Source organism: Hyperolius riggenbachi, chromosome 3 (genome assembly GCF_040937935.1).
Source record: "Hyperolius riggenbachi isolate aHypRig1 chromosome 3, aHypRig1.pri, whole genome shotgun sequence".
NCBI classification, from domain to species: Eukaryota; Metazoa; Chordata; class Amphibia; order Anura; family Hyperoliidae; genus Hyperolius; species Hyperolius riggenbachi.
Window position 1 is genome coordinate 109,664,520 of NC_090648.1, and position 16,427 is coordinate 109,680,946.

The 16,427-nt window shown below is 40.5% G+C and overlaps 1 protein-coding gene across 2 annotated transcripts in view; it reads right to left on the reverse strand.

The window, feature by feature from the left end:
* GCK (glucokinase) overlaps positions 1–13,744 on the reverse strand; it is a 46,037-nt gene extending 32,293 nt beyond the window's left edge. For both annotated transcript variants that reach the window (XM_068274761.1, XM_068274760.1), the window contains exon 1: positions 13,424–13,744. In XM_068274761.1, the coding sequence (XP_068130862.1) occupies positions 13,424–13,447 (24 nt within the window). In that variant the 5' untranslated portion in view covers positions 13,448–13,744. The remainder of the gene's footprint in view (positions 1–13,423) is intronic.
* Between the last annotated feature and the right edge of the window lie 2,683 nt (positions 13,745–16,427).

Genomic DNA, 16,427 nt, shown 5'->3' on the forward strand with positions numbered 1-16,427 from the left:
GGTGCTGCTAACATGTTTTTGTGGAGAGTGAAGTAGAGGTAATAACTTGTGGCAACAATAAATATCCCAAATCACTTGTGTCAGTAACGTACCGATCTGGGCAACTGTCCCTCTTTTGGAGGGCAGTCCCTCTTTGGGAACCAAATCCCCCATCCCTCTTTCCTTATCATTTGTCCCTCTTTCAGGACCGGTGTACAGATCTATGTAAAGATATGTATTTTTCTGCTGAAAAATGGGTTTGACTCTGAACTTTTTTCCCATTAAATAAATTGATATCGTTTTTATTTTCTAATGTTAAAATGAAGAAATACTAATGCCAAAAGAAAGGATCAGTGTGGTTTAAAAGATAATACTACATCTTTTGATTCTGAATTCTTTGTGCTATGCATGGTGAGGAGTGTGGTGGGGGCGTGGTTAGAGTGTGGAAGGGGTGTGTCTTAAAGTGTCCCTCTTTCTTATCTCAAAAAGTTGGGAGGTGACTATAACTATGGCTTTATCCCCCTATACACATAAGTGATAGAAGGATCATTCCTGTACATTCTCTGTTCAGGCCGGGGCTGTATTCTGGGGACATTCATGATACAAACGATAACTTTTCTTGTATGGAAAGTTATATAATGATATTGAACATTCAAGTAAATGATGACATTTTCTTTGGTCTAGCATTTCTGTCTTCTAACTCGTCAGATCACAGATCTGGTTGTACTGAGAAGCCATGTAAACCCGAAATTCAGATTGCAGAAGGGGACCCATCAAGGGTGCCTCCTCTCACCATTATTATTTAATTTGGCGCTGGAACCACTATTAAGAATTTTGTATACTACTACCAAGCGCTGGAGGTTCTTATGTCAAAAAAGCTGCGTTGTTAGATGAGGGATCCCTAAAACCCTCAAAAAACGATAAACCAAAATGATGTATTAAATCTAACATGCGCTCCAAAGATATATCTCAATTTCCTTTTATTTTCAATTCTTTTTGTTACAAATCCCACAAAAAAGGCCAATAAAATGATCAGGCAAACTAATAATAAAAACCCAAATCATCCAAGCCCATTCATTCACGCACATTCATAATAGAAGGGCCCTTCCACCTCAACCCTACTCATATGTATGTACACAAAGGGGAGGAACGTTTCTTATAGAACAATCGTTCCTCCCCTTTGTGTACATACATATGAGTAGGGTTGAGGTGGAAGGGCCCTTCTATTATGAATGTGCGTGAATGAATGGGCTTGGATGATTTGGGTTTTTATTACTAGTTTGCCTGATCATTTTATTGGCCTTTTTTGTGGGATTTGTAACAAACAGAATTGAAAACAAAAGGAAATTGAGATATATCTTTGGAGCGCGTGTTAGATTTAATACACTATTAAGAATTTTCCAAAAACGAATATCAGGCATTCAAATAGGCACAGAATTAGTTTCTCAGGCTGTATTTGCAGATGATATGCTAATCATGTATAAACCACATGAGGAACTTCCCTTTGTTCTAGAAACTATTAAAAATGTTGGAATATATAGTGGCTCCAGAATCAATACAGACAAAAGTGAACTTTTATGATTAGCTCCTCATTCAGACGTTCCTCAACTTTTGGTTAACCCATTGATCCCCTTAAAAAAACAGGTAAAATATCTAGAAATAACAATTTCAAGAGATCCATCTAGTTTATATACATTAAAATATGAACCTCTAATTACAGAAATACAACGGAAGTTACCGTAGGGTCCTGGGAAAAATTTCCTTGGTGAGGTCGCAAAGGTCAGAATATTCTGCATACGAAAAACTGAAATGACCTAAAACTTGGGAAGGCCTAGGATTGTTTGCCTGATATTCGTTATTATAATCTAGCATGCATTTTTAGATATGTGCGAGACTGGGAATCTAGAACAAGTATATATTCAAACTATAGTTTGGAGTGTTCTTTCATGGAACCCTGGTCACCCATGGCCATCTTGCATACATCATATAAAGATCTTCCAATGCGACTTAAACACTGCAGGATGGTCAGGGACACCTGGGTAACCTGAAAACACTTTGTTCTTACAACCTAAAGGAATATCAAAATATATGCCTATATAATTATGGGAATACAGATAGCTCAACTCTACAACCCTATATATTTTCAGCACCAGGGAGTCAACCAGTCAAAACCCTCATCCACCACAGGGTTATTTAGACATGTGAAAAGACAAAACTGGATCTCTATCTGGATTTTAAAGGCCAATTGGCCGATTTATTGCAATACCACAGTGCAGAGCACAGTGCACTGTGGTATTGCAATAAACCGGCCAATTGGCCTTTAAAATCCAGGTAGAGATCCAGTTTTGTCTTTTCACATATATAATTATGGGGACACCCTGGTTTCCCACCTAGTATAGTATTACACATAGTGGTTTTTTTCGATATGGGAAATAAAAAGGTATTACTAAATTGGGGAATCTCTGGTCGTTTAAGAATAATTGGTACTCTTTTTCAGCACTAAGAGAAATATATGGTATTCCATAAAAACAAGGAACACCAAGAGCCCCAATAGTGTAATATGTACTGGTAAATGGTTACTAGATAGGGTAAATATTAATACTCACAAACCAGGGTTACCATTAGGCAACCACTGTAAAGGCAGGTGGGGAGATTTTCCTGACCTCACTCAGGAATAAGAAGTCGCTCTCTGTAGATGAGAAAAAAGGGGGTTCAACACTCCACCCAGGGTGGACTCAACATTATGCAGGAGAACAGAGGCGCCAAAAGGGTAAAAGGAAGCTAAATGAGCTTAAAAACCAAATTCTTGGGAAATAGAAGAGGTAGTGGTGGACTCCTCCAAGTAGACACACAACGGCTGTAGTAAAGACAGTCAATATATTTTATTTATGAACTCCAAATATGCAACGCGTTTCGCAGGTTTGATCCTGCTTAATCAGGCAATAACAAAAGACAAAAAAAGAAAAGACAAACACTTATATAGTGCTTTTCTCCTGGCGGACTCAAAGCGCAGCCACTAAGACGCGCTCTATAGGCAGTAACAGTGTTAGGGAGACTTGCCTAAGGTCTCCTGCTGAATAGGTGCTGGCTTACTAAACAGGCAGAGCCGAGATTCGAACCCTGGTCTCCCGTGTCAGAGGCAGAGCCCTTAACCATTACATTATCCAGCCACTTTACACTATCCAGCCACAACGGAGCAATAGCATATGTGGTCAGTAGAAGAGCCAGGCACCTCTGTGTCACAGAGGTGCCTGGCTCTTCTACTGACCAAATATGCTATTGCTCCGTTGTTATTGCCTGATGAAGCGGGATCAAACATGCGAAACGCATTGCATATTTGGAGTAAATAAATAAAATATATTGACTGTCTTTACTACAGTCGTCGTGTGTCTACTTGGAGGAGGTAAGTCCACCACTACCTATCCTATTTACCAAGAATTTGGTTTTTAAGCTCATTTAGCTTCCTTTTATCCTTTTGGTCCCTCTGTTCTCCTGCATAATATGGTATTCCATGCTCACATTTTCTTTTCTTTTTTTTTTGCACAGTTAAAATAATTTGTGGGGGAGTTGGGGGGCAATATGGCTGACATAATGAACGTGAATGAATTTGATTGGTTCCTCAGTCCTCAAAGACCAAGAGTATCCCTATCAGAAATACAAGAAATAATTATGAAGATCTCTCTAGAAAAGAGAGCAAATCATAACTTATCAGCATGGTCAAAGGATATAGCAGATGAACAATTAAGCGCACAGATAATAGAGGGAAACAATCTGATTACGTTCAATAATCATAGACAAATCATGGCGTGAATCACACTTTAACATGATTCATTGAGCGAAATACACATTCAACATTAAATACAAAAATTCTCCTAGTTATTATCGGCCATACTGCCCTAAGTGCTCCTCACAAAATGCAGATCTTTTCCATTGTCTATGGGGGTGTGGACAGGTAAATATCTTTTGGCCGAAAGTCCAGAAGTACTGTATATATTAACATTATGTAAATATAAAATAAATTTGATCCCTCAAGTATGTTTATTCAACAATGTTGATCTCAGGAATACAAATCTGGGGGAACAAACAATTAAAAAAAAAAAACAGACTCTAGCCTATATATTAACACTTGCAGCTCACAAGGTCTTGTATAATAAATGGATATATTCTAGTTCACCTAGTATTTGGGATGTAAAATAGGAACTCTTACACATGCTATATTTAGACAATTTAGAAGCATTAATGAACAAGGAAAGTCAAATTGCAGTTTTTTTACGATTTGGAAAAAACTTTATTCTTAATACCTATGACACAGAAGAAATACGGACAATTATGCAGCCTTTTCAATCTACTTCTTGGTATAGCCAGAGGGAGCTTTCGGGAAGTTTAGTAAAGTTTTTAAAGTATTATTATAAATAGAGAACTGCTAGTGAAATAGATAATACATAAAGGTCCTTCTCAAAAAATTAGCATATTGAGATAAAGTTCATTATTTTCTGTAATGTACTGATAAACATTAGACTTTCATATATTTTAGATTCATTAGTAGTTCAAGCCTTTTATTGTTTTAATATTGATGAATTTGGCATACAGCTCATGAAAACCCAAAATTCCTATCTCAAAAAATTAGCATATCATGAAAAGTTTCTCTAAACGAGCTATTAACCTAATCATCTGAATCAACTAATTAACTCTAAACACCTGCAATAGATTCCTGAGGCTTTTTAAACCTCCCCCCTGGCTCATTACTCAAAACCGCAATCGTGGGTAAGACTGCCGACCTGACTGCTGTCCAGAAGGCCATCATTGACACCCTCAACCAAGAGGGTAAGACACAGAAATACATTTCTGAATGAATAGGCTGTTCCCAGAGTGCTGTATCAAGGCACCTCAGTGGGAAGTCTGTGGGAAGGAAAAAGCGTGGCAGAAAACGCTGCACAACGAGAAGAGGTGACCGGACCCTGAGGAAGATTGTGGAGAAGGACCGATTCCAGACTTTGGGGGACCTGTGGAAGCAGTGGACTGAGTCTGGAGTAGAAACATCCAGAGCCACCGTGTACAGGCGTGTGCAGGAAATGGGCTACAGGTGCCGCATTCCCCAGGTCAAGTCACTTTTGAACCAGAATCAGCGCCAAAGCGCCTGACCTGGGCTACAGAGAAGCAGCACTGGACTGTTGCTCAGTGGTCCAAAGTACTTTTTTCGGATGAAAGCAACTTTTTTATGTCATTCGGAAATCAAGGTGCCAGAGTCTGGAGGAAGACTGGGGAGAGGGAAATGCCAAAATGCCTGAAGTCCAGTGTCAGGTACCCACAGTCAATGATGGTCTGGGATGCCATGTCAGCTGGTGTTGGTCCACTGTGTTTTATCAAGGGCAGGGTCAATGCAGCTAGCTATCAGGAGATTTTGTAGCCCTTCATGCTTCCATCAGCTGAAAAGCTTTATGGAGATGAAGATTTCATTTTTCAGCATGACCTGGCACCTGCTCACAGTGCCAAAACCACTGGTAAATGGTTTACTGACCATGGTATTACTGTGCTCAATTGGCCTGCCAACTCTCCTGACCTGAACCCCATAGAGAATCTGTGGGATATTGTAAAGAGAAAGTTGAGAGACGCAAGACCCAACACTCTGGATGAGTTTAGGGCCGCTATCCAAGCATCCTGGGCCTCCATAATACCTGAGCAGTGCCACAGGCTGATTGCCTCCATGCCACGCCGCATTGAAGCAGTCATTTCTGCAAAAGGATTCCCGACCAAGTATTGAGTGCATAACTGAACATGATTATTTGAAGGTTGACTTTTTTGTTTTAAAAACACTTTTCTTTTATTGGTCGGATGAAATATGCTAATTGTTTTAGATAGGAAATTGGGGGTTTTCATGAGCTGTATGCCAAAATCATCAATATTAAAACAATAAAAGGCTTGAACTACTTCAGTTATGTGTAATGAATCTAAAATATATGAAAGTCTAATGTTTATCAGTACGTTACAGAAAATAATGAACTTTATCACAATATGCTAATTTTTTGAGAAGGACCTGTATATAAAAAATAAAAAGGGCTACTAGATATTGTTTGCTTGATGACAGGATGGTGACAGGGGAGGGCGTGGCTAGTGATGAAATAATAAATAGCGAACTATTAGATATAATTTAGGGAAAAGAGACATAAACATAGTATTAAATATATCATTATATGATGAAATTTCATTAAATGAACTATGTTACTCTTTGAACTCCCATGGGAGGATTGTTAAACTGGTAAAATCAATAAAAATCTATTTTACGAAACCCTGTAATGTGCTGCCAGCACTGGTCCAGCCCACAGGTCTATGTAAAGTGCCAAACATCTGGGAATCTTTCTATGCAGAGTAAAGCAATGTAAGTTCATGAAGAACACAGACATCTCCCAGCCTTTACATAACAATGAGGAACAGAGTTAGTCTTTACAAAATCACAATTTTTTCATTTTCATGTATCCGCGTATATTTAAAAAGGGTGCCACTGTAATTTGGGCACTGTGGAAATCCACTAGTAACATATTGGTAAAATAACCGATGTTATACTATCGGCAGTATTTAATTCTGATAGTAAGGGCTTGTTTCCACTGTTGCGACGCGATTTCGGCCGCATTCCGACGCTTGTAAAAACGCATGCGGATGCGTTTCCACATGCGTTTTTACCCGCGATTTCGCCTGCGATTTCGCATGGCAGGGTGCCATGCGAAATTAACCATGACACTGCCAGGGCTAAATAAAATTGAAAAAGGTGCGAAATCGCACGCGAAATCGCGGGTAAAAACGCATGTAACAAATGCATGCGTTTTTACTATTAAATACATTAGCGGCGATTCGCACGGATTCCCGACGCAGGCGAAATCGTTGGCTCTTTTGGGCGTTTTTTTCACGCTGAAAAAAACGCACCTCAACAACGCTACAGTGGAAACAGGACCATCCACTTGTATTACATGTGCGGATCTGCATGCGTTGGACGCATGCAGATTCGCGATAGTGGAAACGAGCCCTAAAAGAGCTGTCATGTTTACAGAAACTTTACTAACACCTAATCTAACTCTTTTCTCACACCCTTCTCTAACACTAGCCCTGCAATATTCACTAATATTATTCTCAGACTAGCTCTCCCTCTACCGGTGCCTAACACTAAGCTAAACAACGCCCCCCCCCCCCCCCCGCAATCACCGCCAATGGCAGCACCGCCATCATCGCAAAATACTCTCCTCAGCTATTTATCGGGTGCTGGCCACCTATTGCTGCTATTTATAGGGTGACCACAGCCCCCCAAATTATCCCTGGCTTCCACTATAGCCGTAATTAACATTGGAGTCTATGTCTCACCCATTTTACCAATTTTACCATTTAACACAGCTGGCATGGAAATTACCTGTTTCAACTGTATCCTGAGTGAGTAAAAGCATTTGTTACAATACCTGTCCCCCGCGCTGAGCCTCCCAGCCAGAGTCTTCTCGCGCGCGTGAGCACACTCCCGGCAATATACAGGAAGTAGCCAGGGGTGCGCGCGCTAACGGTCACAGCGTGGGTACGCGTGCAAGTACACGATTACGCATGCGCTAAGTTTGTATTTTGTATTTAAACAGGCTGCTTGCTGGAGACCAGTGCTGTTACTTCTATACAGCTTGGTGCTAGTTCACTAGAGCGTTACTATTCGATACTCTGATTACCCGTTGCCGACCTTGCTTGCTATTGACCTCCGTTTTGCCTGCCACCTGTCCTGATCCTTGGCTTGTTATACCGTTCCTGCCTGCCTGCCGCCCGCCCTGACCTTTTGGCCTGTTACCCGGTTCCGCTTGTCTGCTGCCTGCTTATCGATTGACTACGTCTTCCTGCTGGACTTGGTTGTTCTCTCTGCCTCCGGTGGGACGATCCTGGGGGCCGCGACCTGGTGATCACTTGCAGCAAAGTAGCCCGCTGCCCGCTAGGGGTAGCGGCCCATCGTCCCTTGCAGGGCGCTCTGGTGAAGACATAAGTGGTCACTTAGACTCCGCGCCCTGGGAGAGCCCACGCTAACCACCGGTGTCAGGGTCAACAGCTATTTGTCCCTTATCGTAACAGCATTATAATTTTGCATACAAAAGTATAGCATTTCATTGATGGTTAGTTTTAGTACTCCCATGTCATTTCTAAAGAGTTTCCACCTCTAGTCTATATAGCTGTTACCCTATTTCTCCAAAAATATTTGTTAAAGCGGACTTTAAGTGAAAATAAACTCATGATAAAATCTAAAGGTATCTAGAGGTGAAGTTAGAAAAATTAGTATATTGTGCAAAAGTCCATTTATTTCAGTAATTAAACTTAAAAGGTGAAACCAATATATGACATGGACTCATTACTTGCAAAGCGAGATATTTTAAGCTTCTATTTGTTATAATTTTGATGATTATGGCTTGCAGCTTATGAAAACCCCAAAAGCAAAATCTCAGAAAATAAGAATATTACACAAAATCAATAAAACAATTATTTTAAATTGAAAAATGTCGGACCTTTGAAACATATAATCATGCATATGTACTCAGTACTTGCTTTGGGCTCCTTTTGCAACAATTACTCCCTCAATGCGGCGTGGCACTGATGCTATCAGCCTATGGCACTGCTGAGGCGTTATGGAAGACAAGGATACTTCAATTGCAGCCTTCAACCCTTCTGCATTGTTTGGTCTCACGTCTCTCATCTTTGTCTTGGCAATACCTCATAGATTCTCTATGGCGTTCAGTCCAGACGAGTTTGCTGGCCAAAGTAATCCCATGGTCAATGCACCAGGTTTTGGTACTTTTGGCAGTGTGGGCAGGTGCCACGTCCTGCTGCAAAATGAAATCAGCATCTCCATAAAGCTCATTCAAGGAAGGAAGCATGAAGTGCTCCAAAGCCTCCTGATAGACGGCTGCTATGAATCTGGACTTAGTAAAGGACAGTGAGTGGACCAACATCAGCAGATGAGATGGCTCCCCAAATCAACACAGATTGTGGAAACTTCACACTGGACTTCAAGCATCTTGGATTGTGTGCCTCTCCATTCTTCTCCAGTTCCCCCAGACTGTGGGTCCTTGGTTTCCAAATGAGACCCCACTATTTGCTCTCACCAGAAAAGAGGTCTTTGGACCCCTGAGGCTTGTTCTTTGTTTTTTTTAGCCCAGGTAAGACGCTTCTGACATTGTTTGTTGTTCAGGAGCGGCTTGACAGGAGGAATACGACATTTGAAGCCCATGGCCCATCTGTGTGTGGTGGCTCTTGATACATTGATTTCACAATTGACATATCTTGACATATCTCGCTTTGCATGCAATGAGTCAATTTAATATATTAGCTTCATCTTTTAAGTTGAATTACTAAAATAAATTAACTTTTGCGCAATATTCTAATTTTTCAAACTTCACCTGTATAGCCTTAATCCTAAATATGGCTCTCCTGGAATCCATCCCATGCTCTGTATAGAGGACTGGTCTAAAACTCCAGTGTTCAGAGCTGATTAACAGTTACAGCAAACGGTTAGTAGCCGTTATTACTGCACAAGGGAGTCAAACCGAATACCGTGAGCAAAATTCATAATTCACTTACTTCTGCCCCATGCAAATATGTTATTGGATTTGTTTATATATTTAAAGGGAATCTAAAGTGAAAATAAATGTATGATATAATGAATTGTATGTGTAGTACAGCTAAGAAATAGATTATTGGTAGAAAAGAACAGAGTCGTATATTGTTTCCAGTACGGGAAGAGTTAGGAAATGTCACTTGTTATCTATGCAAAAGAGCTTCTCTGAGCTCTTCGACTTATTTAGTCAGAGAGCAGTGCTATTTTCTGAAGCATTTATACATCAAAGAAACAGTGAGACACAGCTTTAGTTAAAGGGACTCCAAGCAGTGCAGTAACTATGGAAAGATGCATACCATTTTGAAAATAGCAAAAACTAAAAGGCGTAGGGTGGCGGTTTCGTTGGAAAGAGGAGAAAGAGAGCTTAAAAATGGTATGCATCTTTCCATAGTTTCTGCACTGCTCGGAGTCTCTTTAAGCTTTTACTGCAGGGGAGTTTAAAGTGTCATTAGCTCTACTCTATTTCATAGTTTAAGATATAGTGGGCCTGATTCACAAAGCTTTTCTTTTAAATTTTCCTCACCCCATTTATTAACTCACAATTTATCTGTCCTTAAATGACTTAACTCACGATTTACCTCTCCTTATCTAACTTAACTCACAGTTTAGCTCTTCTTATCTAACTTAAATCATGGTTTAGCTCTCCTTATTTGACATAACTCATGGTTTAGCTCTCCTTATCTATTTATCTCATTAATTAGCTCTCCTTATTTGTTTATCTCATGCATTAGCACTCTTTACAGTTAAGGTGAAAAATAAGGAACCTTTGTGAATCAACCCCAGTGTGTTGTTTGTAACTGCAAATATGATAAAATGATGCAGTGTTATTTAAAAAAATAATAATTATATCATACTTTTTTTTGTTTGTTTCAGTGTCACTTTAAACATATAAATGACATACAGTACATTTTTTTTTCATGACATCCTCCACAGTGCTTTTACATAGTGTATATAGTCTTATTGCAGAAGCTCACAATCGAACAATTACCGTAGTCAATCGTTGTCTTACATTACTTTCCCTATTGTATTTTGAGGACATTTTTCAGGGGTAACAAATAAATCTATCTGTATGATTTTGGGATGTGGGAGGAACCCCATGCAAACGGGGAGAACAAACAAACTATTCTCATTACTGATAAGAGGGTACTTTTAAAGTAGTATCTAAAGTCCGATCTAAAAATAAACTTACATAAAACAGAGAAAAAATATTCAAAATGACCAAGGTAAAATACAATATATGGATGGTCCCTTTTCCACTAGGTATAAAGCACCCATATAGAAACTATCTCACTCTAGCACAATGTTTTGTTATGTAGCGTAAGTTCTTTCTAACAAAAAGAGGGCTAAATATAGATGAGATTATAGATGTTCTTTCAGAAGCATGAAAATGTACACTATCTATCAGAGTTTATGGTTGTCACAACTCTTATTTACTCTTATGTAATGACATACATTTCAGAGACACGCAAATATAAATGGCCACACCACTATCTCACTGTTTCGTAAGTTTACCCCCACTGCACTGTAATGCTTTATTGACATATTGCAGTGAACACACATTGAATGGAAGACCAGATGGCCATCGCCCTTCTGTCTCCTCTCCTTATATAACATAAATGTACACACAGCATACAGGATAGCAAGCTTAAAGGGGATCTCCACCCTCATTATATATATATTATAACAGAGGTAATAACTTTAAAAGGTAGCTTATGATTTAATGTTATCAAAATACAGTATATTTGCATGGATCTGCACTCAGGAACAGATTTCTAAAACTATAAATTGAAATGAATCTTCTATCCAACTATAAGAACAGTACATTAATCCAGGATGAGATAGCACAGAACTTTTCCCTGCCCATGCCATTGGCTTATTTATATTTTAGAAGGTTGCACAGAATGTTAAGAACAGTTTCAGACACCATCTGAACTGTTTCTAGTTTAACTGCAATAGACCTTCCTGTGCTTTATATACAGGTTTTGGAGCAACATATGGTGTCTTCCAGATATCTTTTTTTCAGGTAAGGCTTTGTTTTGTGGAAAAGGCCCATGCCAAGTTGCATTTTAGCCATATTACCACAGCATAGCTCCATAGTAAAAGTTTCTGGGTGTTACACTGGCTACCATTCTCTGCAACATTTGACATGATCATTGATGAGTGCAGTAGCACTGGGGAATTCCGCTGGTGGTCTCCCCACCGTACACACGCCGGACTGCAGGCAACGACGGGTCCGTCGTCACCTCCCGCTGGGCGGGTTTTCAGCAGACAGTCCGGCGTGTGTACAGTCTGTCGGTGGACTGATAAGGCTGTCTCTGAGCGATCCGCCGGGTGTATCAGTCTGCATCAGTCTGCCTCTAATACTTTTAGCTTTAAGCCCTGAACAAGCATGCAGATCAGGTGCTCTGACTCAAGTCTGACTGGATTACCCACATGCTTGTTTCAGGGTTGGAACTCAGACACTACTGATGGCAGAAGATGAACAGGACAACCAGGCAACTGGTATTGTTTAAAAGGTAATAAACATGGCAGCCTCCATGTCCCTCTCACCTCTGGATCACTTTAACAATGGCTCAGGGGCTCCTCCACATCTCTATAGATATGTCGAATTAACAATCTCTGTTTCTTGGAGGCGTTATGTGTATTCACTGGCTTTATGTAAGTATGAACCGAGATCCCTTTAAATTACACTCTTCATACATCTGCCCAGTCTCTTGAGCTCCTCACATGTTAATTGTCAGCTTTGTTAAGTGGATAATTTCTTTTCACTGGGTGTTAAAAGGACACTGAACAAACCTAAAAAAATGCAATACTGAACTTACCTGGGGCTTTCTCCAGCCCCATACCGCCATCCCAATCCCCCCCCCCTCCTCGGCCAGCGAGGTCCCTCAGCATCCTCTGGGTCCCGTGAGTTCTCCCGCTGGTGGCTCTGTTAGCTACGCGACCTGGCCAGGAGTTGTGCACAACTGCGCATCCGTGGCCCGTCTTGATCACATGCCCATTGCAGTGAGCATTCTATGCATGTGTGGTTCTCCAAAGAATTAATTGCGCAGAACGCTCACAGACATGGGTGTGTGAGCAAGGCGGGCGCGCAGTTGCACATGACCCCCAGCCAGGTCACGCAGCTACCGGAGCTTGGGGGGGGGGGGGGTGGCTGGAGGGAGCTTCAGCAGGGGCGTAGCAATAAGGTTTGCAGTGGTTGCGACTGCATCAGGGCCCTTTGGGCCAGAGGGGCCCCAAAGGGTTTTCCCTCAACTACAGTATTAGCTCTCTATTGGTCCTGTGGTCATAATAATCACTTCTATAGATACTTTGAATAGTGGTAATTATTAGCACACTGTTTCCCATCCCCTTCTTGCACCTCTGACACTGTAGTTGCCATTGGCAGGTTTTGGTGCGCCGTATCAATTGGTATGTATAGAGTGCTTGGGGGGCCCCAATGTAAAGCTTGCATTGGGGCCCACAGCTCCATAGCTACGCCACAGAGCCCCAGGTAAGTTCAGCATTGCATTTTTTTTGTTGTGTTTAGAGTCCCTTTAAATTGTCCCGCCTACAGTCCAGACCTGCCATTCACGAAAAACATCTGGTGCATTATGAAACAAAAAATATGAGAAAAGAGACCTAAAAATCTGAGCATCTGAAGACCTATATCAGGCAAGAATGGAACACTTCACTTTCAAAACTACAGCAGTCATTTCCTACCCATTTATTATTGCTAAAAGAAGAGGCATGCAACACAGTGGTAAATAATATTCCTCTGTGCCAACTTCATTGAAATGCATTGTGGGTATCAAATTTAAATGAGCATTTTTTTTAACTTACATCAGGGTGCACTATGAGCTCCATATCACAGAGTCTTCTAGGCTCAGAGATAAGCCAAGATATATGAAGTATGTGTCACCGTCCTTCCAATGACGCTCTGAGGATGCCCCTTCTTATCTGAGACGTGCACTGTGTGGATTGTGTATACAACCAGTTACTGTCTTTTAGTCCAACTTGTAGATTTCTCCATTCTGTTTGTAAGCTCATCCTAATATCCATATAATATTTCCATGATCTGACTGAGTTATATACTGGGCAGCTCTATCAATAGTTGTTGCTTCTGCTATGAGCTTTACCTTAGTCACCACGAGCTGTGATTAGCTGACTGTTCAGCTTGATAAGGGTTGGATGTATGATGTAACTCAGTGGGCAGAAGAGACAGAAGGGAGGAGAGAAGAGATCAGCACACGTCAGGCTGAGAGATCAGGGGAGACTGACAAAGGTTGAGGAAATCTGTTCAGTGTCCAGGACACGTTTTTACATTCATATTGCTACATCATGTTAACCAGCAGTATAGTGCTATGAAAAAGTATTTGCCCCTTCCTCATTTCTTACTTCTTTGCCTGTTTGTCACACTTGAAGTCCTATGTACACTTAATGTGTTGCGTTGAGTTGCACCACGATACATCCAATTTTCAAAAATGGGATGCAACGTGACGCAATGCAACTCAACGCAACGCATTAAGTGAAAATGGAGCCTAAATGTTTCAGATCATCAAACAAATTGAAATATTAACCACTCCCCACCACAAGTTACTTCTCTTTTAAAAACAGAGCAATTTTAACATTTGTATGCTCCTCCCATTCATTCACCAATAACTTTATCAATACTTATCACACTTAAATAATCTATATAATTTTTTTTTGCAGGACAAACTAGGCTTTCTTTGGGTTATTTTAGAATTATTTTATTTTGTATGCATTTTAAAGGGAATAAAAAGAAAATTCTCAGATTTCAACCATTATAGTTTAAAAATAAAAAGTGCTACTGTAGATAAAACCCACACATTTTATTTGCCCATTTGTCCTGGTTGTTATGACATTTAAATGAAGTCCCTAGTACAATGTATGTTGACAATATTTTATTTGGAAATGATAGTGTATTTTTGTGTGCGTATTAGTACGCCACGGGTGAGTTGGGCGCGGGAAGAGCAGAGTGATGCCTCTCCTTGCTGCCACTAAAATGCCCAGCGGCATTAAATATTATTCCCCATCTGAGTCGTCACAACTCGGAGGGAGGTGTAATTTGTGGTCCATCGACCGCTGGAGCCCCGAATTACTTTTACGTGCCCCGTGCAGCATATCATTGCTGCTATGGGGCACCTAGTTTCAGCACCTGGCACTGAGCGCCGTGTGCCGCCGCCACCACCTGATTCGGTATTTTTACCATCTTGTTTACACTTTATCAATAATTACAAACATTTTTTTTTCAAAAAGAACAGTAATGTACCCTCATGACATACATATTCAAAAAAAGTCTTGTTTTGTTTTTTTGTTTTTTCCCGAGTGTATTATTTTGGTAACTATGAGGGTGGGGGTAGAAGGGGTTAATAAGTATAAGATTTATTTATTTGAAAGTATTTTAATGGTTTTTTTTATATTTAAATATATTTTTATTAACACAGCATGAGAGATTATACATACAAAAAGCATTCAGCTTGACAAATTTCAAGATCAGATCTCATAATTGAGCCAAAATCATTTTAACAACACATCTATTGCGTGGAACAATATTCCCGTCACAGGAAACCCTGTTTGCTACAGTTCCAATATTCACAAAGCTAAAGGCACCAGGCGACTGAAAAAGTTACAAAATTGCAAAGGGTGACATTCTCCACTCAGGGCACTAAGGCTGCCTGGAGTTCATTAGTCATATGGGTCACGCTATGGTGCCTAAGAAATGATTCATTGCTCAAGTTTATTTGCATTTAATGTTCTATTTATCCAGGAAAAATTAAATAAGAAGTCAGGAATCCTGTGCGGTGTAGACTAGGATAAGTATTCATAAACTCATAACCAAAACAATCAACATTGCAAACTCAAACCAAATAAAACTTGACTTATTGCGAGTAATCACATTGTATTGGAAAGATCAGTTCAATTTCACAGGTCCTATTGAAACAAGAAATCACATTGAGGACACCTGAAGGAGGCTGACATATTTATTTCCTTTTTACTAATACCAGTTGCCTGGCATCCTACTGATCTTTCATGCATCAGTGGTGTCTAAATCTCATACCTGAAACAAGCATGTAGAAAATTCAGTCAAACATTTTTGAGCTGCATGCTTGTTCGGGGTCTATGGCTAAAAGTATTAGACACAGTATTAGCCAGGAAATTTGCATTGATTAAAAATAAATAAATGTCAGCCTCCATGTCCCACTCACTTCAGGTGTCCTTTAAATAAAACTTGTCAGACAAAGAAAAGAAGGCCATCAGATCTCATAAAGGAAGACATCTTGCAACAATCCAAAGGAATTCAGGAACAGATGCAACATGAAAAGTTTACAAAGCTATTTCTAAAGCTTTGGGACTCCAGCAAACTCTAGGAGGGAGAGATAGTATTGCCAGGGCCGGTGTTATGTCTGATCGCACTGCCCGGATGCTCCCTTCCATACTAGTAGCACGCATGCTCAGTGTGAAGTTAATTATGATGCTGATGGTAGAACTCTAAATATCTCGGCTTCCCCACCTCCTACACTCCTTATATTTTCAGGGTAGAGAGGGGACCCCCCGAACTACCTCTATGCCAAATTGCAGCCCCCGACCCGCGCTGGTTCAGGAGATAGATTACAGAAACCTATCTCTGGAACCAGTGGGGCCCAGGGGCTGCATTTTGGCATAGAGGTAGTTCGGGGGGCCCCTCTCTACCCTGAAAATATAAGGAGTGTAGGAGTAGGGGAAGCCGAGATATTTAGTGTTCTACCAGCAGCAGCATAAATAAATAGGAAATGTGGCCGCACAGGCTCCCACTGCGCATGCGGGGCAGCGCAAATTTCCAGGC